This window comes from Mesoplodon mirus (assembly GCF_964341445.2).
Source record: "Mesoplodon mirus genome assembly, chromosome: 11".
NCBI classification, from domain to species: domain Eukaryota; kingdom Metazoa; phylum Chordata; class Mammalia; order Artiodactyla; family Ziphiidae; genus Mesoplodon; species Mesoplodon mirus.
The window spans coordinates 18,037,165-18,063,383 of NC_138987.1; the positions used below are offsets into that span (position 1 = coordinate 18,037,165).

At 42.3% G+C, this 26,219-nt stretch overlaps 1 protein-coding gene across 1 annotated transcript in view; it reads left to right on the forward strand.

The window, feature by feature from the left end:
* The window catches only part of PLEKHG7 (pleckstrin homology and RhoGEF domain containing G7), a gene marked incomplete at both ends in the record, with an annotated part of 76,708 nt that overhangs the window by 46,307 nt on the left and 4,182 nt on the right, over nt 1-26,219 (forward strand). The window contains 7 exon segments of the mRNA XM_082636306.1: nt 13,760-13,841; nt 13,844-13,933; nt 15,474-15,589; nt 16,151-16,231; nt 16,235-16,244; nt 21,929-22,008; nt 23,951-24,104. Of these exon segments, the coding sequence (XP_082492432.1) occupies nt 13,760-13,841; nt 13,844-13,933; nt 15,474-15,589; nt 16,151-16,231; nt 16,235-16,244; nt 21,929-22,008; nt 23,951-24,104 (613 nt within the window).

Here is a 26,219-nt window from a genome sequence, read left to right on the forward strand (position 1 = left end):
TTCTGCTGACTTCAGGCTTTGTTTGTTCTTCTTTTTCTAATTCTTTTAGGTGGTAAGTTAGGTCATTTGAGATTTTTTTTTTTTTTGAAGAAGGACTGTATCACTATGAACTTCCCTCATGGGACTGCTTTTGCTGCATCCCAGAGATTTTGTATGGTTGTTTTTTTTGTTTTGTTTTGTTTTGTTTTTTGCAGTACACGGGCCTCTCATTGTTGTGGCCTCTCCCGTTGTGGAGCACAGGCTCTGGATGCACAGGCTCAACAGCCATGGCTCATGGGCCTAGCCGCTCCGCGGCATGTGGGATCTTCCCAGACCGGGTCACGAACCCATGTCCCCTGCATCGGCAGGTGGACTCTCAACCACTGCACCACCAGGGAAGCCCTGTATGGTTGTGTTTTCATTGTCATTTGTCTCAAGATATTTTTTAATTTCCTCTTTGATTTCATTGTTGATCCACTGGTTTTTTTAGTAGCCTGTTGTTTAGTCTCCATGTAATCATTTTTTTCTCGTTTCTCTTTCTGTGGTAGATTTCTAGTTTCATGTTGTTGTGGTCAGAAAAGATGCTTGAAATAATTTCTGTCCTCTTACATATGGTCAGGCTTGCTTTGTGTCCTAGCATGTTTCCTATTACTTGTTTTCTCTATTTAGGAGCTCCTATATTGGGTGCATATAGGTTAACAAGTGTAATGTCCTCTTTTTGTATTGATTCTTTTATCATTTTATAGTGTCCTTCTTTATCTTTCTTTATGCCCTTTGTTTTAAAGTCTATTTTGTCTCATACGAGTACTGCTACTCCCACTTTCTTGTCATTTCCATTTGCATAAAACACCTTTTTCCATCTCCTCACTTTCAATCTGTGTATCCTTCGCCCTAAAGTGGGTCTCTTGTAGGCAGCATATTGTAGGCTCTTGTTTTATTATTTAATCTGCCACTCTTGTTTTATTATCTAATCTGCCACTCTGCGTGTTTAGATTGGAACATTTTGTCCATTGACACTTAAGGTAATTGTTGATAGATATGTATTTATTGCCATTTTAAACCTTATTTTTCAGTTGATTTTGTATTTCCTCTTTGTTCCTTTCTTTTTCTTCTTGTTTTTCCTCTTGTGGTTTGATGATTTTCTTTTGTGTTATGCTTGAGTTCTTTTGTTTTGGGTTTTTCTGAATCTGTTGTATGTTTTTGATTTTTCGTTGCCCTGTTTTACAAGTATGTTAACCCATTACTATATCTACTTGCATTAGACTCATAATCATATAGGTTCAACCATATTCTGAAAAAAGTCTACATTTTCTTACCCCTCCCCCCACATTTTATGATTTTGATGTCCTCTTTTATATCTTCATGTTTATCACTTTGCTGTTTATTGTAGTTATCATCGCTTTCACACACACGCAAAATAATTGTAATCTATATACTGGCTTATTTAAGTGATTTATTTTCCCATTGTGATTTTCTCATTCCTATAGATTCTTCTTTTCTATTTGGATAAGACCTTTCAATATTTCTTTTAGGATAGTTTAGTACTGCTGTGTTCTTTTAGTTTTTGTTTCTTTTTGTCTTGTTAGTTTTGAGAAATTCTTTATCTCTTCTTCTATTCTAAATGATAATCTTGCTGGGTAGAATATCCTAAGTTTCAGGTTTTCCCCTTTCTGGACATTGAACATATCTTTGCACTCCCCTCTGGCCTACAACATTTTCTGTAGAGAAATTAGCTGAATGCCTTATGCAGCTTCCCCTTTAACTAACTCTGTTTTTCTCTTTAGAATCCTCTCTTTAACTTTTGCTATTTTAATTTTAATACATCTTTGTATAAGTCTGTTTGTGTTCATCTTGTTTGGGACTTTCCTGTACCTGGATATCTGTTTCCTTCTTTAGTTTGGGAATTTTTCAGCCACAGTTTCTTCAAACACATTTTTGATTCCCTTTTCTCTTCTCCTTCTGGGATACCTATTATGTGTAGATTGGCTTGCTTTATATTATCCCATAAATCTCATATATAGCTTTCATTCTTTTACATTTGTCCTTCTGTCTGCTGTTCTGATTGCATGATTTCCATTATTCTAATTTCTAGATCACTTATTTGTTCCTCTGCATTGTTTAGTTTGCTATTTATTGCCTTTAGCTTGGCTTTTGTCTCTGCAGATGAGTTTTCTAATTTTAATTGGCTCCTCTTTATAGTTTCTAGTTCCTTGTTACAGTAATCTGCATTCCTCTCAATAGCCTTTCTTAATTTCTACAGTTTTCTTTTTATTACCTCCTTTTTGAACTTGGGATCTAGTATTATAGACTGGTCTGTTTCATTGTTTGTTGGTCTTTCAGGGGCTATCTCATGTTCTACAAATTGGGAGTGATTCCTCTGCTTTTTTTAAAAATTTAATTTAATTTTTTTACATAGCACGTTCTTATTAGTTATACATTTTATACATATTGGTGTATATATAGCAATCCCAATCGCCCAATTCAGCACACCACCACCCCCACACACACATTCCCCCCTTGCTGTCCATACGTTTGTTCTGTACATCTTTGTCTCGGTCTCTGCCCCGCAGCCCGGTTCATCTGTACCATTTTTCTACGTTCCACATATATCTGTTAATATACATTATTTGTTTTTCTCTTTCGGACGTACTTCACTCTGTATGACAGTCTCTACATCCATCCACGTCTCTACAAATGACTCATTTCCGTTCCTTTTTATGACTTGAGTAATATTCCATTGTATACTACATCTTCCTTATCCATTCGTCTGTCGATGGGCATTTAGGTTGCTTCCATGTCCTGGCGATTGTAAATAGTACTGAAATGAAGATTGGGGTGCATGTGTCTTTTTGAATATGGCTTTCTCTGAGTATATGCCCAGTAGTGGGATTGCTGGGTCATATGGTAATTCTATTTTTAGATTTTAAGGAACCTCCATACTGTTCTCCATAGTGGCTGTATCAATTTACATTCCCACCAACAGTGCAAGAGGGTTCCCTTTTCTCCACACCCTCTCCAGTATTTGTTGTTTGTAGATTTTCTGATGATGCCCATTCTAACTGGTGTGAGGTGATACCGCACAGTAGTTTTGATTTGCATTTCTCTAATAATTAATGATGTTGAGCAGCTTTTCATGTGCTTCTTGGCCATCTGTATGTCTTCTTTGAAGAAGGTCTTCTGCCCATTTTTGGATTGGATTGTTTGGTTTTTTTAATATTGAGCTGCATGAGCTGTTTATATATTTTGGAGATTAATCCTTTGTCCATTGATTCGTTTGCAAATATTTTCTCCCATTCTGAGGGTTGTCTTTTCGTCTTCTTTGTAGTTTCCTTTGCTTTGTAGTTTTCCTTTCCCTCCTGTATGGGACTCTCTGTGCTTCCTGGACTTGATTAACTATTTCCTTTCCCATATTAGGAATGTTTCCAACTATAATCTCTTCAAATATCTTCTCAGTTCCTTTCTTTTCTTCTTCTTCTTCTGGGTCCCATGTAATTCGAATGTTGTTGTGTTTAATGTTGTCCCAAGAGGTCTTTGAGACTGTCCTCAATTCTTTTCATTTTTTTTTCTTTATTCTGCTCTGCAGTAGATATTTCCACCATTTTATCTTCCAGGTCACTTATCCGTTCTTCTGCCTCAGTTATTCTGCTATTGATCCCTTCTAGAGAATTTTTAATTTTATTTATTGTGTTGTTCATCACTGTTTATTTGCTCTTTAGTTCTTCTAGGTCCTTGTTAAACGTTTCCGTATTTTCTCCATTCTATTTGCAAGATTTTGGATCATCTTTACTATCATTATTCTGAATTCTTTTTCAGGTAGACTCCCTATTTCCTCTTCATTTGTTAGGTCTGGTGCATTTTTACCTTGCTGCTTCCTCTGCTGTGAGTTTCTCTGTCTTCTCATTTTGCTTAACGTACTGTGTTTTTTTTTTTTTTTTTTTTCTTTTTGCGGTATGCGGGCCTCTCACTGTTGTGGCCTCTCCCGTTGCGGAGCACAGGCTCCGGATGCGCAGGCCCAGCGGCCATGGCTCACGGGCCCAGCCGCTCCGCGGCATATGGGATCCTCCCAGACCGGGGCACGAACCCGTATCCCCTGCATCGGCAGGCGGACTCTCAACCACTGCGCCACCAGGGAGGCCCCGACGTACTGTGTTTGAAGTCTCCTTTTCTCAGGCTGCAGGTTCGTAGTTCCTGTTATTTTTAGTGTCTGCCCCCAGTGTCTAAGGTTGGTTCAGTGGGTTGTGTTGGCTTCCTGGTGGAGGGGACTAGTGCCTGTGTTCTGATGGATGAGGCTGGATCTTGTCTTTCTGGTAGGCAGGTCCACGTCTGGTGGTGTGTTTTGGGATGTCTGTGGCCTTATGATTTTAGGCAGCCTCTCTGCTAATGGGTAGGGTTGTGTTCCTTTCTTGCTACTTGTTTGGCATAGGGTGTCCAGCACTTTAGCTTGCTGGTCTTTGAGTGGAGCTGGGTCTTGGTGTTGAGATGGAGATCTCTGGGAGATTTTTGCTGTTTGATAGTACATGGAGCTGGGAGGTCTCTTGTGGACCAATGTCCTGAACTTGGCTCTGCCACCTCAGAGGCACAGCCCTGACGCCTGACTGGAGCACCAAGAGCCTATCCTCCACACGGCTCAGAATAAAAGGTAGAAAAAGAAAGAAAGAAAGAAGAAGATAAAATAAAATAGTTATTAAAATAAATAATAATTATTAAAAAAAATTTTTTTCAGTAATAAAAAAAAAGAAAGAAAGAAGAGAGCAACCAAACCAAAAAAGAAATCCACCAATGATAACAAGCACTAAAAACTATACTAAGAAAAAACAGAAGCAAAAAACAACAAAAAAAAAGTACAGACAGAACCCTACGACAAATGGTAAAAGCAAAGCTTTACAGACAAAAATCACACACAGAAGCATACACATACACACTTACAAAAAGGGAAAAAAAATATATTTCGTTGCTACCTCCTCAATATGGGATGATGTGTTGTCTATTCATGTATTCCACAGGTGCAGGTACATCAAGTTGATTATGGAGGTTTAATCTGCTCCTCCTGAGGCTGCTGGGAGAGATTTCCCTTTCTCTTCTTTGTTCGCACAGCTCCTGGGGTTCATCTTTGGATTTGGCCACGCCTCTGCGTGTAGGTCACCTGAGGGTGTCTGTTCTTCTCTCAAACAGGGCAGGGTTAAGGGAGCCGCTGATTCGGGGGCTCTAGCTCACTCAGGCAGGGGGGAGGGAGGGGTACAGAGTGCGGGGCGAGCCTGCGGTGGCAGAGGCCAGCATAACATTGCACCAGCGTGAGGCGCACCATGTGTTCTCCCAGGGAAGTTGCCCCTGGATCACGGGACGCTGGCAGTGGCGGGCTGCACAGGCTCCCAGGAGGGGAGGTGTGGCTGCTGACCTGTGCCTGCACACAGGCCTCTTGGTGGCTGCAGCAGCAGCCTTAGCGTTTCCTGCCTGTCTCTGGTGTCTGTGCTGTTCGCCGCGGCTTGCGCCCATCTCTGGAGCTCAATTAGGTGGTGCTCTGAATCCCCTCTCCTTGCGCACCCAGAAACAATCGTCTCTTGCCTCTTAGCAGGTCCAGACTTTTTCCCTGACTCCCTCCCTTCTAGCTGTTGTGCACTAGCCCCCTTCAGACTGTGTTCACGCAGCCAACCCCAGTCCTGTCCCTGGGATCTGACCTCTGAAGCCCGAGCCTCAGCTCCCAGCCCCCTCCCGTCCCAGCGGGTGAGCAGACAAGCCTCTTGCGCTTGTGAATGCTGTTCGGCACCGATCCTCTGTGCGAGAATCTCTCCACTTTGCCCTCCACGCCCCTGTTGCTGCGCTCTCCTCCGTGTCTCCAAAGCTTACCCCCTCCACCACCTGCAGTCTCCGCCCGCGAAGGGGCTTCCTAGTGTGTGGAAACCTTTCCTTCTTCACAGCTCCCTCCCACTGGTGCAGGTCCATCCCTATTCTTTTGTGTCTGTTTTTTCTTTTGCCCTACCCAGGTTCTTGGGTTTGTTGCTTTTTGGGAGGTCTGAGGATTTCTGCCAGCGTTCAGTAGGTGTTCTGTAGGAGTTGTTCCACATGTAGATGTATTTCTGATATATCTGTGGGGAGGAAGGTGATCTCCACATCTTACTCTTCCGCCATCTTGAAGCTCCTCTCCCTCTCATTTCTAATTTTATTGATTTGAGCCCTCTCCCTCTTTTTTTTGATGAGTCTGTCTAATGGTTTATCAATTTTGTTTGTCTTCTCAAAGAACCAGCTTTTAGTTTTATTGATCTTTGCTACTGTCTTCTTTGTTTCTATTTCATTTATTTCTGCTCTGATCTTTATGATTTCTTTCCTTCTACTAACTTGGGGTTTTGTTTGTTCTTCTTTCTCTAGTTCCTTTAGGTGTAAGGTTAGGTTGTTTATTTGAGGTGTTTGTTGTTTCTTGAGATAGGATGGTATTGCTATAAACTTCCCTCTTAGAACTGCTTTTGCTGCATCCCATAGGTTTTGCATCATCGTGTTTTCATTGTCATTTGTTTCTAGGTATTTTTTGATTTCCTCTTTGATTTCTTCAGTGATCTGTTGGTTATTTAGTAATGTATTGTTTAGTCTCCATGTGTTTGTGTTTTTTACATTTTTTTCCCTGTAATTGATTTCTAATCTCACAGTGTTGTGGTCAGAAAAGATGCTTGATATGATTTCAGCTTTCTTAAATTTACTGAGGCTTGATTTGTGACCCAAGATGTGATCTATGCTGGAGAATGTTCCATGTCCACCTGAGAAGAAAGTGTAATCTGCTGTTTTGCGATGCAATGTCCTATATATATCATTTAATCTATTTGGTGTATAGTGTCATTTAAAGATTGTGTTTCCTTATTAATTTTCTGTTTCGATGATCTGTCCATTGGTGTAAGTGAGGTGTTAAAGTCTCCCACTATTATTGTGTTACTGTCAATTTCCTCTTTTATAGCTGTTAGCAGTTGCCTTATGTATTGAGGTGCTCCTATGTTGGGTGCATGGATATTTATAATTGTTATATCTTCTTTTTGGATGGATTCCTTGTTCATTATGTAGTGCCCTTCCTTGTCTCTTGTAACATTCTTTATTTTAAAGTCTATTTTATCTGAAATGAGTGTTGCTACTCCAGCTTTCTTTTGATTTCCATTTGCATGGAATACCTTTTTCCATCCCCTCACTTTCAGCCTGTATGTGTCCCTAACTCTGAAGTGGGTCTCTTGTAGACAGCATATAGATGGGTCTTGTTTTTGTATCCATTCAGTGAGCCTGTGTCTTTTGGTTGGAGCATTTAATCCATTCACATTTAAGGTAATTTTTGATATTTGTCTTCCTATTACCATTTTCTTAATCGTTTTGGGTTTGTTTCTGTAAGTCCTTTTCTTCTCTTGTGTTTCCCACTTAGAGAAGTTCCTTTAGCATTTGTTGTAGAGCTGGTTTGGTGGAGCTGAACTGTCTTAGCTTTTGCTTGTCTGTAAAGCTTTTGATTTCTCCATCGAATCTGAATGAGATCCTTGCCGGGTAGAGTAATCTTGGTTTTAGGTTCTTCCCTTTCATCACTTTAAATATGTCCTGCCACTCCCTTCTGGCTTGTAGAGTTTCTGCTGAGAAATCAGCTGTTAACCTTCTGGGAGTTCCCTTGCATGTTATTTGTCATTTTTCCCTTGCTGCTTTCAATAATTTTTCTTTGTCTTTTATTTTTGCCTGTTTGTTTACTGTGTGTCTTGGCATATTTCTCCTTGGGTTTATCCTGTATGGGACTCTCTGCACTTCCTGGACTTGGGTGGCTATTTCCTTTTCCATATTAGGGAAGTTTTCAACTATAATATGTTCAAATATTTTCTCTGGTTCTTTCTCTCTCTCTTCTCCTTCTGGGACCCCTATAATGCGAATGTTGTTGCGTTTAATGTTGTCCCAGAGGTCTCTTAGGCTGTCTTCATTTCTTTTCATTCTTTTTTCTTTATTCTGCTCCACAGCAGTGAATTCCACCATTCTGTTTTCCAGGTCACTTATCCATTCTTCTGCCTCAGTTATTCTGCTACTGATCCTTCTAGTGTATTTTTCATTTCAGTTATTGTATTGTTCATCTCTGTTTGTTTGTTCTTTAATTCTTCTAGGTCTTTGTTAAACATTTCTTACATCTTCTCAATCTTTGCCTCCATTCTTTTCCCGAGGTCCTGGATCATCTTTGCTATCATTATTCTGAATTCTTTTTCTGGAAAGTTGCCTATCTCCACTTCATTTAGTTGTTTTTCTGGGGTTTTATCTTGTTCCTTCATCTGGTACATAGCCCTCTGCCTTTTCATCTTGTCTATCTTTCTGTGAATGTGGTTTTTGTTCCACAGGCTGTAGGACTGTAGTTCTTCTTGCTTCTGCTGTCTGCCCTCTGGTGGATGAGGCTATCTAAGCGGCTTGTGTAAGTTTCCTGATGGGATGGACTGGTGGTCGGTAGAGCCTGGTGTTGCTCTGGTGGGCAGAGCTCCGTAAAACTTTAATCCGTTTGACTGCTGATGGGTGGGGCTGGGTACCCTCCCTGTTGGTTGTTTGGCCTGTGGTGACCCAACACTGGAGCCTACCTGGGCTCTCTGGTGGGGCTGATGGTGGACTCTGGGAAGTCTCCTGCCAAGGAGTACTTCCCAGAACTTCTGCTGCCAGTGTCCTTATCCTCACGGTGAGACACAGCCTCCCCCCTCCTCTGCAGGAGACCCTCCAACACCAGCAGGTAGGTCTGGATCAGTCTCCTATAGGGGTCACTGCTCCTTCCCCTGGGTCCCGATGTGCACACTACTTTGTGTGTGCATTCCAAGGGTGCAGTCTCTGTTTCCCCCAGTCCTGTCAAAGTCCTGCAGTCACATCCCACTAGCCTCCAAAGTCTCATTCTCTAGGAATTCCTCCTCCCGTTGCCGGACCCCCAGGTTGGGAAGCCTGACATGGGGCTCAGAAACTTCATCCAGTGGGTGGATTTCTGTGGTATAAGTGTTCTCCAGTCTGTGAGTCACCCACCCAGCGGTTATGGGATTTGATTTTACTGTGATTGTGACCCTTCTCTCACCTCATTGTGGCTTCTCCTTTCTTTGGACGCAGGGTATCTCTTTTGGTGAGATCCAGTGTCTTCCTGTCAATGACTTTCCTCTGCTTCTTTGTTTTGCTTATATTTCTTTGACTCTATCAATTTAGGAGAAAGTTATCTACTGTGGTCTTGAAGGGCTGTTTTTATGTGAAAGCCTCCCTTTGTAGTCTGTGTGAGTCTAGTATTTTTGGTGCAAGGGCTGTTTTTAGTATGGATGCCTGCCACGTCTTTCCTCCATGTATGCTGGTTGTTATCCCCTTGATAGGGGGTGTTACTGTTTTTGTGGTGACCAGAGCCTGCACTGGAAGTTGAGTGGGGCCTCCTGTTTGCTCTGTGCTTGTCACAGCCTTGTTGGGACAGCGTCTGCTCCCCTTTGTTGGAGTAGAAGCCGCCAGGTCTGTTTCTGAGCTGTGGTATGAGGTAGGCAGTACTGGAGCACTCCCACTGGGAGTCACTGAGTATTCCTCCTCAGGAGCTGTCCACCGGCAAGTGTGCTCTGTGGTGTCATCTGTCACCTATTGTGCGTGCTCAGAAAGTACACCATTGTTGGCACTGCCCTCAGGTCCTCCTCAGACATGGGAATGCAGGCAGTCAGCCTGGATGTCCCTCAGGTGCTGTGCTCACAAAGCCACCAGCGCTGATACATTGGCACAGATTCCCTGAAGACAGGCACCGGGACCTTCTTTAGTTGCCCGTAGTCATGCACCTGGACCCACTGTGGGAGCTACGGAATTGTCACAGACCCTGGCCCCACCTCCACGTTCATGCGTCCACAAAGTTCGCAGCTGCCTACTCTAGCCCCGCGCCAGCCACCGGAGTACCAGCATCTTCTCGGATGTCCCACAGTTGTTTAGCTGACAGAGGCGCCAGCAGCGTAAAGTCACAAAGTCTCCCGATGGGGCTCAGATTTCAGCCCACCTCTGTGTGGGGGCAACTGCAGGCACTGGCATGCTCCCAGAGCTCGTAGAAGCAGAGCCCTGCCCACTTTGAGCACTGTGAGGGTGAGGCTGCTCTGGCGGGGCCCCACTCCTCCCTTCAAGGGCTTGTTAACAGTGGGGCTTCTTTGGTGGACCCAGGCTTCATCCTGCATACAGCCCCAGTTGCAGCCCAGGCCACACTCCAGCCCCTCCTGCTTCTCAGCAGAGCCACCCCCAGTCCTCTCCCCAGGTCTGTCCACTGAAGCCCAAGTTTCAGCACCCAGCTTCCACTCATACCAGGAGACACATGTCTTGGGCTGGGGAGTGCAGCAAGGTGGCCAGGACCAGGTGTGCTGGTCTCTCTCTCTTCTGCCAGCTGTAAGCTGGTTGCTGCACTCTCCTCTGAGCCTCTGAAGCTCCCTTTCTGTCCCAGCTGATCTCCCAGCCGGTGAAGGGAGTTCCCAAGGTGAGGGAACCTTTCCTCTTTCACAGCTCCCTCCCAGGGGTGCAGGTCCCATCCTGCTTTCTTTTTTTTTCTTTTGTCCTACCTGGTTACACGGTGATCTTTCTCGCAGCGTTGGCTGTATGAGGTCTTCTGCCAGCATTCAGTAGGTGTTCTGTGAGAGTTGTTCCACATGTAGATGTATTTTTGATGTATTTGTGGGCGTCATTGAGTTCCATGTCCTTCTCTTCCGCCATCTTGATCTCCCACCTATAAATTTATTTATTATAAAACTGAAGCAGAGTCCATTGATCTAGACCCATTCATGAAAAGGACTTTTATATCCAATCTCTCATGACAGAGAATTTTTTTTCTTTCCCTAATGTTTCTGAAAAGTAAAGCTAATAGAGAGATGAAAAAAAAACTTAGAGTTTTACTTTTAGAATCATCAAATATCTTTTTTTTTTTTTGCTCTTCTGAGACCTTCCAAAACACTAAAAGCTTCCAGTATCTCTGCCTGGATCTTTGTCTGAATTATTTACCACTGGTGTTTCTTTTCTGATTGATATCTGGGGGAGATGAGGTGTTTTTATATTTACCCTGAACACCAGTGGGTACTGGCAGCCAGAGCTGTTCCCTACAACATGGAAATTTGGAGCAGTGGCCCAGGGCTGTGTGTTCTGAGGGAATCCCTAACTGCTGCTGAGAGATCAGTCACTGGAGCTCCCCAGCCTCCCACAAGGACCAGCAGGTAGTGTTGGAATGCTGCTGCTAGTGACTCAGCATGGAAATCAGCCACTAAGGCCACAGACCACAGCCTCTGCACACCTCCTCTTTCCACTCCTCCCCACTCCCAGCCTTCCCACATCTGCAGTCCCTGCTTCCTTCATCCCTTCCAGCCCCAATGAGAATCACAGCCATTTTGAGCTGGATGAGAACTGGGAGGTCATCTAGTACCTTCCCCCATTTTAAAGAAGCATCTGAGGTGCAGAGACGGGGGGGGTGGTCCCTCAGCCTTGAAGCCTGGCCCCTAGAGCTCCATCCTCCATGCACCTTTCTGACCTGCCATCTGTAGGTGGGGAGGTGGGAAAGATCACTCCCAGCAGAACTCCCGTAAGGAAGCGTCCCGGATGTTTTTAAAAGAAATGTGATAAAGCTGCTAGTGTAGGAGGGTACAACCCTCCAGGGACATGGTCAGGCTATGAAAGACCAGGACAACTTGCAAAGCACAAGGCTAGGAGAGAAAAAGGGGAAAGTTGGAGAGGGAAGAGAGAGAAAGAGCTTTCTCCTTTCAAAGAAGAGAATGGAGCCAGCAAAATGGGGTGGTGGGTGGTGACTGTGGGCTGTGAGCCCTCCCCATAATCTGAAATCTTCAGTAAAATAAACACATACACTCATAAAATATTTGGCATGAGTGGGTTTACAGTGGAAACCAACACAGGAAACCTACCAAAGGGCTAAGTGTGGCATTTGGCCCATGCTGTTCACTGAAGAAACAGAATGTGTACAAACAGGAGTCCAGGGGCCAGAAGAAGCCATTGGAATATCTCTTTATAAATATCTAAGGGAGAGTTTTGGACTTGTTGGAGGTTTGAGCCAGTTGTACCGACCTCTCTGAAATGCAAGGGCTGACACCTGGGCATAAAGATGTATGAAGATATCTTTGGGGAAGCAGAGGGAGCCTTCCGCAGTGCACAGTCGTCCCTTTGTATCCACAGGGTATTGGTTCCAGAACACCAACAGATACCAAAATCCGAGGATGCTCAAGTCCCGTATATAAAATGGTATAGTATTTGCATATAACCAATGCACATTCTCCCGTATACTTTAAATCATCTCTAGATTACTCATAATACCTAATACAAGGTAAGTTCTATGTAAATATTGTAAATACAGTGTAAATGGTTGCTGCTGTGCTGCAAATTCAGGCTTTTTGGAACTTTCTGGAATTTTTTTTCCCAAATACTTTCAGTTCACAGTTTGTTGAATTTCAGAATGCAGAACCTACAGATAGTAGAACCGACTGTACCTTGACCTATCTGAGGTTGGTCTTGAGGGTCTGGGTCATGAGGGTCAGGACTTAACCTGGGCCTGGAGTGAGCATGAAAGAGGGAAGAGGCGAGAGCCCGCAGCAAGAAAAATATTTAGTGTGAGGGCAGGATCCATTTAGAGCTGAACTCAGGACCAGTATGGTGTGAGCAGGTGGGAGGGGAGAAGAGGAAGTGAACACACCCTTAATAATACTTCTTGATGTACCTGTGTGTGCAGTAGCCACAGACCTGGCTCCAGGCATCATGTGTCACTTGCACAAAGGCTGGGACCCCTCAGGTTCAAACGGTGTCACATTCAAAGAAACAGTCCAGCAGATGAAACAAATGGAGAAGCTATTCTCATGTTGCTTGCATTTCTCAAAATACCATTTATGGAAATCCAATGTATCACCCATAGCAATACTTACTAAAGTTTCCTTTCATGTATTCCTCATTGTGTGTACTCCTGGCAACTGCGTCTTTGAACAAACTCTCCCTATTGACAATTGTCTACATCTTTTTCCCTCTCCTCTCTTTTCTATATCATGTAGATCAATTTAGCGTCTTCAACTTCTATTTTCATTTTCTCTTCATTATCCTGATTCCCTCCAACAAAGGAGAGCCAAGGAACTGACCCACGAAGCAAAAATCCTTCCTTTTCCTGTCTACCTGTGTAGTGTTGACTCTCAGTTCTCCTAGCCGTATTGCAGCAAGAGTGGGAGCACAGTTGGCAAAACCAGAAATCTCCCCCAAGGGCCAGGGAAAAGGAGAAGGCAAGGGGCAAAACTAAACTCTTCAGTGACAAGGGTAAACAAGCCTGAAATATGTGTATTAATACATCTTACACGGCCACTGATGGAGTATGCAATTTCTAGGGGATTTAACAAAATTCAAAGTTTTCCTGTGCATTAAAATCTTGACATCAGTTTTCCCACTTAGGAGGATTGAGGGGGTGGTGTTATAGGTGATGCTGATGACCTCTTCCTTCATCACCATTGCTGGAAAGGCAAGATATCTGAAGAAAGATTCTTTCATTTCTTTAATTGGAAAGCAGCAATGTTTCAGTTAGTAATATTCAATAATACTTCTTAAGCACATTGAAAAAACCCATTTCAGACCCTGAATTTAGTACTGGTAGATAGATGCTTGCTAAGACAATTTAATATGGAATTTTCAAAAGCAACGTCTAGTCCATGGCTTATAAATTTTCCTAGCAAGCTCACAGGTGTGTCATGTCATTACTGAGTGAAATCTCTAAGGGTTTCTTGTGTCCGGACTTCTCAGTGCCTTGATAGGAGAAGCGATGTTCTGATCCACCTGCTTTTGCCTTCCCCAGTGGTGTGAGCAAAATGAACAGTGCAGACGCCTTCACCTGCCTGAGCTGCTAGTGGCCCCACTACACAGGCTGACTCGATACCCTTGTTGCTGAAGAACATCTGGAAAAGGAGTACAGACTCTATGGAGAAAATCATGATCTGCTCCGTCAAGGAAAAAGTGGAAAAGTCAATCTGTAAGTCCCTGAGATGAGTGACCCAGAGCTCCAGTGTCAGCTTTAATCAAAGAGTTGGGGGACCCTCTGGCTCCTGGGAACCATTTGGGCTTCCATCCTAGGAGGTAATTCCATTGCCTTGAGGTCATGGCTTTCCGAAATGTGGATTCGAGTTTGAATTTGCATTGTAAATCAAACACACTCAAAACAATGAGCTCCAGTCACATCCTGGCGAACCCTATGAGAACTCTTAACTCCAAGTTCACGCAGGACGTGGCCCTGTCTCCAAGGCTTTCAGATGTGAGTTCAGGCAGGAAAAGTTCTACTTCCCAGATGATGAAGGCACTTTTTTTTTAACATCCATACTGAACCCACACACAAAGCAAATGGGAGTAAACAGCATGGGAAGCCTTTCCGGAGAATAAATTACCATCCGTCATTTTTTTTAGGTCGCTGAAATCCAGGGCCAATCTAAATATAATGCCAACTGCAGTCTTTAGACCTGAAATTTGGGAATAGGAGAAGAGAGAGCCCTGTGATGACTTAAGTTTATTTGGGTAGCTCTGTATAATCAAATTCAAATAAAGAAGTTCATGATATATGTCCATAAACCAAGATTTCCTGGGGAGCATCAAAAGGGAACAATTCAAAATGATGATTATCAGCTGTACAGAAATGACATATTTCTTTTTCATGTTTAAAAATAAAATGACCATTCACTTAGGAGTTTCTTTCCTTTTTTAAAATTTTTTGTTGAATTTCTAAAATAACCCAAGGAACTAGAATTCAGCTTATCAAGTGATTAAGACAAAAAATTCAGTTAAAGACAGACTTTTTTAAACTTTTAAAATAATTTTGAAGATTATTACTCATTTTGATAAGTTTGTGAGGGAGATAACATCTCTTCTAGGAATTTCTCAATAAAATGAATTCTCATTTTTGGGGAAAGAGATCCCTGTGGCCTTCCTTTAAAGCTTAAAGATGGAGAATTCTCAAGGATTCCCTAACCATGTGATTCTGTGGGTCTACAACTTGCCCTCCATGTTTTCAAAAATCATTTCAAAACCTCAATAGCAATACGTTATTAAAAAACATTGGAAAATTAATATAGACCTTCAAAGAGAAAATGAGTTCTTACCAAAAGAAATAATCAACCTTACCATAAAGTGAATATATGTTTTAAGATTAAGACAAAAGGATATGTTTGTCCTTGTTAGTCTGATTTTTTTTTCCTTCCTGTAATCACAAGCTGTGTGATGTAGGGTATATGAGAAAGCTACTAAGGGAACTGTTAGCATTATTGAAATAAAAATGCACAATACATTTCCAACTTAGTGAGTTAAATTAGTTCAGCTTCATTTTTCTCTGCAAGAGGCTGATTTCAAATTAGTGAGTTTTTCTAAGGCATTTAAACAGCAAGAAATATGTTAAATGAACCTAAGATATGGTTTGGCTCCAGGGGCGGTCAGTATCTCTAAATGATTCCTGTGGATGTTGGTTAAATTTTATGCTGTACTGTCTCATGCATTTAAAAATATATTGGATGTGTCTTGTCTGTCAGGGGATTTTGAAGGAAAAGGGAAGTGGCTTGACAATTTTCAAAAATGCAGACATCTACAGGAGATTATAGTGTGGCCTCCACTTTGGGATAGAGATAAAAGGTTTTTCATTCCAGAGGTACAAAAAAGATCAATTAGAACCTATGTCCCTTTCTAAACGTTTGGCATTCAAGTGGAAGTATACTAGTCTCACAAAGTCCCCAGCTGCCCACTAGAATTAAAAATCTAGCAAGAAGGGCTTCCCTGGTGGTGCAGTGGTTGGGAGTCCGCCTGCCGATGCGGGGGACACAGGTTCGTGCCCCGGTCCGGGAGGATCCCATATGCCGCGGAGCGGCTGGGCCCGTGAGCCATGGCCGCTGAGCCTGCGCATCCGGAGCCTGTGCTCCACAACAGGAGAAGCCACAGCGGTGAGAGGCCCGCGTACCGAAAAAAAAAAAATCTAGCAAGAAGTAAAGCCTTCATCCACATGGCATTGTGTGTGGGGAGGCTGACCTCCTCTTGCCATTCCTGAACTAGTCCTTCTAAGCATTTTTCCCATTCTTTCCCATTCCCATGTGCATTTACTGGCATTTCCAAATGTCAGGAACTTTCTAGACAGAGTACATTGCCCCAGCTTCTAGAATATGCTGTCCTCCAATCACTAACAACATCTCTTTGATTTCCTCCCTTGTTTTGCCAGTGCCTGAAACACGTTTTTAAAGAACACATGGCAGAAAACATCCTGTCACCAACCAACAGACACCTTCTCTATGAAGGAAAATAAACTCTTGCAGGTAAATAACTGCTTCCTTTACAAACCCAACATCTTTGCTACCTTGTAACTTGTCTAGCTGTTGCTTATCAAACGGTGGCAAGAATTGTATTTCCTTATGGCCAAGGCGATGGAAGATGTGAATAAGAGAGCATCCTATGGAGTCACGCAGACTCCAGCTTGATCAAACCACGACGTAACTAGCCACACACCCTCCATTTTCTCTCTGTAAAATAGGATAATGATATCTGTTTTATGAGCTCGATGTTAAAGTGAAGTAACATGTGAAGAGCTTAGCTCAAGGTCTGGAATGTAGTAACCACTCAATGTCAGCTGTTACCACCCTCATTTTACTCCTCCAGTGAGCTGGGCAATCATACACTCAGTGTTGACTGAGAACCTATTATGTAACACACGTTGCATTGTGTAGGTACCATTGGAGGATAGAGAAGTCATTATTCTGGATAATCCTTTCCCTCTAGTTGGGAAGCGCTGCCATAATGAGCAGACCTGCAGTCTAAGTCCAGAAGAGAGTCTGATGCTGGAGTACCCAGGAAAGGCTTCATGTGGTCCATGGGACTGGAGGCGGGCTTTGGGGGGATAGAAGGGCGTAGTTCAGTGAAAGGACAGGAGGGAGGACATCCTGGATGAAAAGCACAGCAAGAGAAAAGGCTTGGAGGCAGAAGCCACTTGAGAGAATAGGCTCACGGCAGCGTGGTTAGGAGGGTGATCCCTGAGGCTGCCTGCCGGCTTCCCTTCCCAGCTCAGCCTTTGCTGCCTGGGTGACCTGGGGCCACTTAGCAGGAATCTCCCCATGCTGCAGTGTCCCCTCTTTGTTGTGAGGATTAAATGAGCTAATGGATGTATAAGCACTTGAAAGAACCATTGGCAGAGAGTCAGTGCTCAGTAAATATTATCAGAAAGGGCTGCCCGACTGAAATAAGATTTGCATTCATTCATTGATTCATTTCTTCACAAAATCTTGATGGAGCGCCTACAGTGTGTGAAGCCCTGTGGGATGTGAGGTTGCCTGAGATCTTTTGGGGGGTGCCAGGCAGTAACTCCTTATTCAGTACACACCTGTTGAGAACCTGCTCTATTTTAGGGATAGCGCCAGATGTCAGCTTGGGACATAACCCCCATAGGCAACTGCCAACTCAAAAGGTAGATATGCCCAGCTTTTTACATCAAAGGGCTTTTTCATGCATTTTTTCCTTCCAATGAGTTATGCAGAGAAGTTACATTTAATCCCATGTCACAGGTGAGACTCGGGGAGGTTCTCTATCATGCTCAAGGTCACTTGGCAAGTTAATGGCAGCATCCAGACCCAAGCCAGGCTGCCTCACCCTAGCAGGCTTCCAGAATCATAGCCACTGCCTTGAAAGCCAGAGGGACCCAGCCAGGAAATTGCAGACAGCAAGAAGCCACTGAGTGCTCAGGGACATGAGAGGCTTAAAAGGGTGTTGAAGAAAGAGTTATGGGAAGCAATACACAAAATGGCTAGAGGAGGAGACCAAAGCAGAGAGACCAGCCTGAAGGCACCACAGTGAAGCAGGATGGGGTGGGAAGAGCCTGGGCCTGTGTTTCTCAACCATTCTGCACCTGTAGACCACTCCCCTCCCACTTTCATTTGGAAAGATAACAATCTTACCCTTTCTTTTACAATTTCAAAAATAGTTATATCATTGTGACAAAGCCAAATCCACCCAAAACCTAAAGTAATGAAGCAAAACACAGTTCTGTGTACAATCCTATGCCTTTCCCTGCAAAATTAGCCTCCACCTGAAATCATCAGAGATTTTATTTCACCTCTTCCCTCTATCTACCAAATTCCCAACTGTGAGACTCACCAGCCTATCCTAAAATGTTAGAAATGGGCGTGGATGAAAAAGGATAAATGTGAGAGCTATTTCAAAGGCAAAAACAGGAGGACTTTACGATTGATAAAATGGATGAAGAGGAAATGGGTCGAAGACCTTCAAGTGTGCTTATCTATCTACCTGAAAGATTGGTAGATGACCCTGAGGGTGGCGGAGGGAGTGGGTCAGGGAGTCAGTTTTAGGGTTCAGGTGTGGACGTGATGGGAGGCCATGTAGAGGCTGGATGAACATGACCATGAAAAATCTCTTGGTGAAAGGCCGCGTCAAATATGTATTCACATATCAAGTGGGATGGGGGTGCTTGTCATGGAAGCATGGGTGGGAGACTGGCCTAAGAAGGAGTCGTTATGGTTCAACCCAACTTTTCAGGAAAAGTTTCTTGTAGAGTCAAATGTGGTAGAATGGGGATGACCTACGTAACCATTACTAACACCAGGCTCCTGTCTGACAGCACATGCTGTTAGATTTCATCAGAGAGGGGTGTGTCGTATAGTAGTGTCAAATCAAGTTTAAAGTCCCTGGGACTTTGGCTCGGAGTTGGCATAGAGATATGGTGTCGGTGGGGGTAGAAGAAACAGGACATCATTTTGAATGGAAAAAGCATTGGACCAAGAATCAGGGGGTCTAGCCCCAACTGTGGGCTTTGGGGAAATTGTTTAAATTCTCTTAATCTCTTCTGTAAATGTTGATGATGGTGATGGTGATGGTGATAACCATGATGACGATGGTATCTACCACTAATATATTATGTTTCAAAATTTCTTCTAGCTTTAAAAACTGTAGGTTGAAATTAAGTGCATTTTCTTACTCCCAGAAGGTCCAAGTTTTTATAACTTTCAGAGCATAACCAGCTTCCCACTGGAATTCATGCCAGCATGCCCTTCACAAGTGCATTGCCCCCCACAGACTGGTATTTCTAAATAGAAAAACAGGTAAAGTTCAGACAAATAGGACGGCCCATCAGCAGTAGCACCTAGAGAACACACGTTGTTCAAGCTGCTGCAGAACTAGAGTAAGTCAGTGACGCTGCTCTGTTCTCTAGCAGAGTGATGAAAACCCCACAGGCCAGACTCTTGGAGAAAAAATAAAGACCTAATCGAGTTAGAAGCGCACAAGTTTGTAAGTCTCAGATCTGGTTGTACAGCACATAGCTTCAAACCCCTGGGGTCATAAATGTGAGTCCTCTAACTTAGTGCCTACAGTCTTCCTCCTTAGTCGTCCTTTTTCGTAATCCCGTAGTTAGCACTATCAGCTCTTGAATTTATCTTAACTCTTGTTCGTGTTTATTATGTATCTGCTCTCACTATAATTAAAGCTCTCTGAAGGAGAGATTTTGTCTTAATCATTGATGCATAGGAGGTGCTCAGTATTTGTTGACTGCTTGGGGGAAAACTAGGGCCTCAATAAACGGTAGCTAAAATAATCATCCTTTCCTAGAATGAAGTCTAGGACATAGAAGATGCTCATACCTGTTCGTTAAAATACTTGAAGTTAGAAGGAGAAAACAAAGCTATTTCATTTTGACAATGATCATTCACCTAATTCAGATAGGAGTGGCAGAGGGTGGGGAAAGCAACATTTAACAGGTCTTAAAGGTCTAGCATTGTCCAAATGCCCCCTTCCTCACCCTATGTGTTAGTTAGGATATTAAGCCAGCTCTTGGAGACAGACCGGTTTATTTATCTCGCGTGTAAACTTCTGAGCTATATGACAGCTTTACTCCATGAGGCCACACGGGATCTGGGTTTCTTCTGTCCTTTTGCTCTGCCATCCTAGAGACTGCTTTCTTCTGTGGCCCCAGGATGAGTCACCAATGTGCCTACGTCCTAGCTCATATTCCATTGGTCAGAATTTAGTCACTTGGTCATATTTAGCTACAAGGAAAGCTGGGAGATGTAGTATTTATTCACAGTGAACGTCTACCCACTAAAACTTGGAAATTTCATTACTACAAAAGAAGGGAAGAATGGTTTTTAAGGGACAGCCAGCAGTCTTTGCTGCAGCCCAGTTTGCAAAAAGGAGTTTCTAGTAGTGATGGAAAACATTAAAACAAACTATTCAAGGACAATTCAAGATTGAATAAAATATCTAATTTCTCTTCTATGGAAATACAGAAAGTATCTTTCCTCTAAACTTAGACTAAAAATGAATCCCAGATATTTTATTTATTAATTTAACCTTAGACGTCTCATTTCCACAGGTAAATGTATATGAGAAAGAACTTCTAGAAAAATATAAATAAGTAAAATAGAATAATAAAAAATATTTACTGATTTTTCATGTATTTACTTTAAGTGCCTGTCACATTCCCCTCAAGGACTGCCTATTCCTCTAAAATCATTTAAATTTAATGATTTCTTTTTTTTTTTTTGGTATGTTAATATAAATTACTATTTTGGGAACTTTTGGAAAGGGTAACCTTTGTCAGATTAATTTTAAATTAAAAATTAATTTAAATTTTTAATTTAAAAAAATTAATTAAAAAAATTAATTTTAATTTAAAAATTAATTTTTTTTAATTTTTATTTTTTTATACAGCAGGTTCTTATTAGTTATCTATTTTATACATATTAGTGTATATATGTCAATCCCAATCTCCCGTTTCATCCCACCACTATCACCAATGCCCCCCTACTTTCCCCCCTTGGTGTCCATATTTTTGTTCTCTACGTCTGTGTCTCAATTTCTGCTCTGCAAACCGGTTCATCTGTACCATTTTTCTAGGTTCCACATATACTCGTTAATATACGATATTTGTTTTTCTCTTTCTGACTTCACTAACCATTTCTTTTTCTAATTTCTAAGGGATAGAGTTAAACGGAGAGGGGGATATCTCATTCTAATATTTTATTTCTCTTCTACGAGTATCCCCTTCTTAGGGAAAAGTAGAAAAGCCTATTTGCCTTCAGTTATTATCAAAAGTGATATCAGAAATATATTTGTAAATATAAAGCTTCATGAAGATTATTTAAAGCTTGTATATAGACACACTGTAAAACTTAAGAAACCAGTTGTTTTAGTGACTGTCTTAATCAGCTAGGGCTGCCATAACAAAATACCACAGACTGGGTGGCTTAAACAACAGACACTTATTTCTCACAGTTCTGGAGGCTGGAAGTTCAAGGTCAAGTTGCCAGCTGATTCAGTTTCTGGTGAAAGCTCTCTTTCCAGCTTTCTCAGTGTCCACACATGGCAGAGAGAGAGAAAGAGAGAGAGAGAGGGAGAGAGAGGGAGAGAGGGAGAGGGAAAGAGCATGCTCTGGGGATGACATTCACCCTGTCAGGTCAGGGGTCCTCCCTTAAGCTTTCATTTAATCTTAATTACTTCCTTATTCCAAATACACAGTGGGGAGGGGGGTAGGGTTTCCACATAGAATTTGGGGGAGATGCAATTCAGTCCACAGCTATGACAAAGTGCTTTTTTTTCTGGTAATGTATACCTTTGCCAATGACCACACAGATGAGTCAAGAGGTCAAAATGCTGGAGTTCTATTAGTCAATAGATGTGTCCAAGACTTAGCTGAAACCACGACAAATATCATCCAGGTAACCTTAGATCCATCCACATGAAATGCCTTACAAATACAGTGTCTTTAAAGTTGGAAGGGTGGGCTCACATCAAGTCCCTGCCTTAGGGAGAAATCAGTTCAACCATAATGCAGTTTTCTGACCCACGTGATTGGAGCCCCCTGAGCTGCAAGCCTCGTGTGCCCTGATGCCCGGCCTGTGTTGTTTTCTAAGGGATTCTTTGATTTAAAAAGAAAAAAAAAAAAAAAAAACTCTGCTTACTGTTTCCAGCCCCAATTTCATCTTCTTTCTTTCCTCAGGAGGCACAAGATTCCTGGATGTTTACCTGTTTCTCTTTGATGATTTCCTCTTCGTTACGAAAACCAAGCGCAACAAAAAGGTAACATGCTGTTGGCCCTAAATAATCCTGCTAAATGAGTTTAGAAATATTTCTGAATACGTTGAGTGAAAAAAAGATTCTTACACGTCAAATCGGACTTTACCCTCTAAAAAATGGCGACCTTTTAAAATACTGGCTTGTTCCATCGTAGAGTGCTGGACTGAAAAACAACAGTAACAAAAGCAAGTCCCATTTGTTCAGGATGTCAAAGAGTGTGTATATTTTTAGAATGACTTAGTCTGTGTACTTTCGAGCCGTGTCCCAGAAGCCACAGGACTGTATGCCTGGCCTGCCTCAGCAAATGAAATTAAGATACTTTTGTCCATATCCGCCTTTTCCTCATCCAAATTGACTACCACAACAAAAGCTGCCAGAGCAGGGGGCCTCTCTAAACCATCTGCTGCCAAGTGCTGAGGTGATATCCACCACCCGTTCTCATGTTCTTCCTGAGAAATGATGCTTTGGGGGCTGCAGGTGGGAAGGAGCCCTGGTCTCTCAGTGTCTGCCTATAATTAAGAACTGCAGAAGCCAAATAAACGTACAGTTGGCATCACAGGAAAAAAAACGAGTCACCAGGGGCTAGAGCCACAAAATCTCTTCTAAGAATAGGGATTTCTCCCTTAAGTATTAATGGTTACCATTGCTGTTGTTACTCCCTGTTAAGCCATGGGTCTCATGGTCCACCAAAGGCTTTCCATCTAATGTCCCATTTCACAGTTGTTCCCTGACTGGTGTGTGTGAGTGCCTTCAGGAAGAGGCCTCCTCTACAGCTCTCAGACACCTGCCCTTAGAGATGGGAAGAGGATCTGCAGTATGTTTTTGGCTGTCAGAGATAACTAATGTTGTTCTAACCCACTCACTTCTTTACTAAACGACTAGCCTTACACAGATGTAAGATTATGAGACTAGATCTCTCAGATCTTTTAATAACCTAAGCTTTTAGATGGCATGTTGGTTAGTTGAGCTAAATAATTTAAATGTCTTTAAGCAATAAAATAGACACCCATTAATCAATCCGTGCATAGTTGATCAGTGGTTGAGGAGGGAATGGGTGTTGGAGAATATCAAGTCACAGTTTTGAAACTTGGATGGCCTCTTATTTTCAGCTACTCCGGCTAGCATGTCTGAACAGGCAAGCTCTGAAAAATCTCTGTCCCCTTCTAAAACCTGACGTTAAGCACAGCTTACCTTCTCTTTACATAATGGCACAAATCAGAGCCCATGAACTAGTGGCAGCCCATTATTGGCCATGTTATAAGATAATATTCTGGTTTCATGCTTCACAACTTGATTCCAAAATAAGTAATGTTATCTGTTTTAAATTCCTCTTTAAATTCTTCCATCTGATAAATCTGAGAGAACCACCTGGAGAAGACACCAGGTTTCATTTATTTTTTTGGAAGAAGAAATAAGGAATGTTATCTGCTTTAAATTTCTCTTCACTATTTAATGCACAAATTACTTCACGTACATCCCAATCTTTGACACCCTTTCTTTGAAAAATTCAGTATTTTATATATTCAAAACAATTTCAGTTATTTACAAATCATAGAGCATGGAATTTATTTATTTAGATTTTAGTATAAGATCCCATGGACAGAGTTGGCCAACATGAGGCTTCTCTTTCTTGTTCATTTAACTCAGTACCATAGAGGGATACTACTGGAAATGAAGATCTTCCCATTGATGTGATAATGATATAAATGTTTCCCAGCTATGAAATTACCCTGTTATTTATTCAGGTAATTAAACTTGGGGATCAGAAACACTATGCTTTAAATCACTGTTGTACTTTGGGAAATGCTTTTCAAGATCCAGAAAGAATAGTAAGCTGGATTTCCAGCAATTGTTTCTGAAAATCCGTTTACTTAAGGATGTACCTTAAGTCTGTGCATCAATATTTACTTCCTACTTACCTCATTATTTTCCTCCTTAATTTTGGAAACTTGGAGGCTCAGACCCTGGTTTAATGTGCCCTTCAGTTATTCCTGCACTACACACAGTAATCAAGGAAGGTGGTTCACGTGCGGTTCCCGATCAGCCCCCTCCACTGGACAGATTGGTTGTCAGAGGGCTCGATCCACTCCACATGTCAGGTACGTGTCTGTTGTCATCATTCTGCTCATCTGTTTGCTCTCCCAGAGTTTTATGTTGGCCTTTTTTGGTAACAGGTCTTGAATCTAATTTAAATCTTCATGAAAGATAATACTGGGTTCCTGTGTAGCTAAATATCACTCACTCTACAGGCTAGTTATGGAAAGAGTATTGGACTTGCTTCCAGTGCTTGGAGGACCCAGCCCTGCCACTTGCTAGCGTGTGACCCTGTGTGCAAGGTACTTAAATTTTCTAAGCCACAGATTCATCTTGGTAAAATCAGGATAATATCTACCCCAGTGAGCTGTCATGAGCATTAAAGGACAGAATGCAGGTAAAGCACTCAATAAATGATAGCTATTGTTAGGAGGGTTGTTCTGTTCACCGTTTTCAGTACTATTGCTATTGTCAAAGCACTGGTAAACCATGACATGCTATGCAAGCCTAAGATATTTTATTGCAATTGCTCTTTAGAAAAATGCCAGAAATAAATATATAAATATATGTACATACATATACACATATACATCATGTGTATAGATCAGAAATGTATAGTTTTGTTTATTTTTCAAGCATTTCCTGAGTGTCTCCTGTGAACCAGGCACCCTGTAAGTGCCCTGGAGTTACAAAGATGGAGCTCTCAGAGCAATGAAAGATCAATAAATCCTGTCAGGAAAGCCCTGGGCCTCGGAGGGCCTTGAAGGACGTTCTGGCCTACTTAGTACGGGTGCCAGCAGTGTTCAGAAGGAAGCATCCATCACTCGTTCTTGGGTACAGGCTCCTAGAAGACCAGCAAAGCCAGGCAGGAGGGGAGTGTCTTCCTGTCCCGAGGGAGGAGCAGGAAAAGAGGGAGCGCTATCCATGTCCTGCACTTCCCACTCCAGCAGCCAAGCCCAGAGCACCAGTCATTAGCACAGGACCTACTTGTACTCAGCAGAGCCACATTACACAGTGAATACACCAGTGTAACTAAGCTGTATATTTAAATGTTTAACTCGTGAATGGATGCAAACTCTCTCCCCAAGAGCAGCAGGGCTCCAATGAGGGGAAACCTGTATCCAGAACTAGAGCCTTCTGCCTCTTTTGTCTGTTCTTTCTGTGTCTGCTAAGATTTGCTGAAAAGCAACTGGGCAGGCCTTAAGGCCTCTTAGAGCAGATTTGGCACGGACCAATCACTATCACAGGCCAAAGTCTGCATAAACCAGAGCTTTCCCAAGCAAGCCTAAAAAGGGGCATCTCAGAGGAGCACAACCTTCTTACTACAGTGGCCATAGTTAGAAGATTCTGCCACGATAAATGGATGTGAGTGGAGGAAGGTGTCAGATCCCCCAAGCAAGAGAGGGAAGCAGCGTGGGCTCAGGTCAGCCACAGCCCTGCCAGCCAACTGGACTTTATGGGAAATCTGACATCACAGGATTCCCTTAGGAGATGCATGTTTTTTCTCCTGTATTCCTTTTTCTTTTTAAACAAAATCAGTACCTTTTTAAAAACCATACTTCCACCATCTTTTGTTACTTTTTGACTCGTCACTACCATTTCATTTCTGTTTTTTAAATATTTTTCTCATTGCTCTGGTGGTTATTTTAACTGTTCAGACACAGTGCATGAGGTAGAACAGCTGTAGAGTGAGACAGTAAAGTCTGAAAGACAGAAGAGATGGTGCTTTGGAGTGACAGAGACCTAGTTTCAGATCCCGGCTGTATTATTCACAAGCTGTGTGACCCTGGAAAAATTCACCTAATCTGTGGCCTCATGTGTAAGTGGGAATTAGTTGACCTTTTTTTTTTTTTAATTGAAGTATAGTGGATTTACAGTGTTCCAAGTACACAACAAAATGATTCAGTTATACATACATATATATTCTTTTTCAGATTCTTTTCCATTATAGGTTATTACAAGATACTGAACTTAGTTCCCTGTGCTACACAGTAGGACCTTGTTGTTTATTTTATATATAGTAGTGTGTACCTGTTAATCCTAAATTCCTAATTTATCCCTCCCCCACCTTTCCCCTTTGGTAACCAAAAAATTGTTTTCTATGTCTGTGAGTCTATTTCTGTTTTGTAAATAAGTTCACTTGTATCCCTTTTTTAGGTTCCACATATAAGCGGTATCAT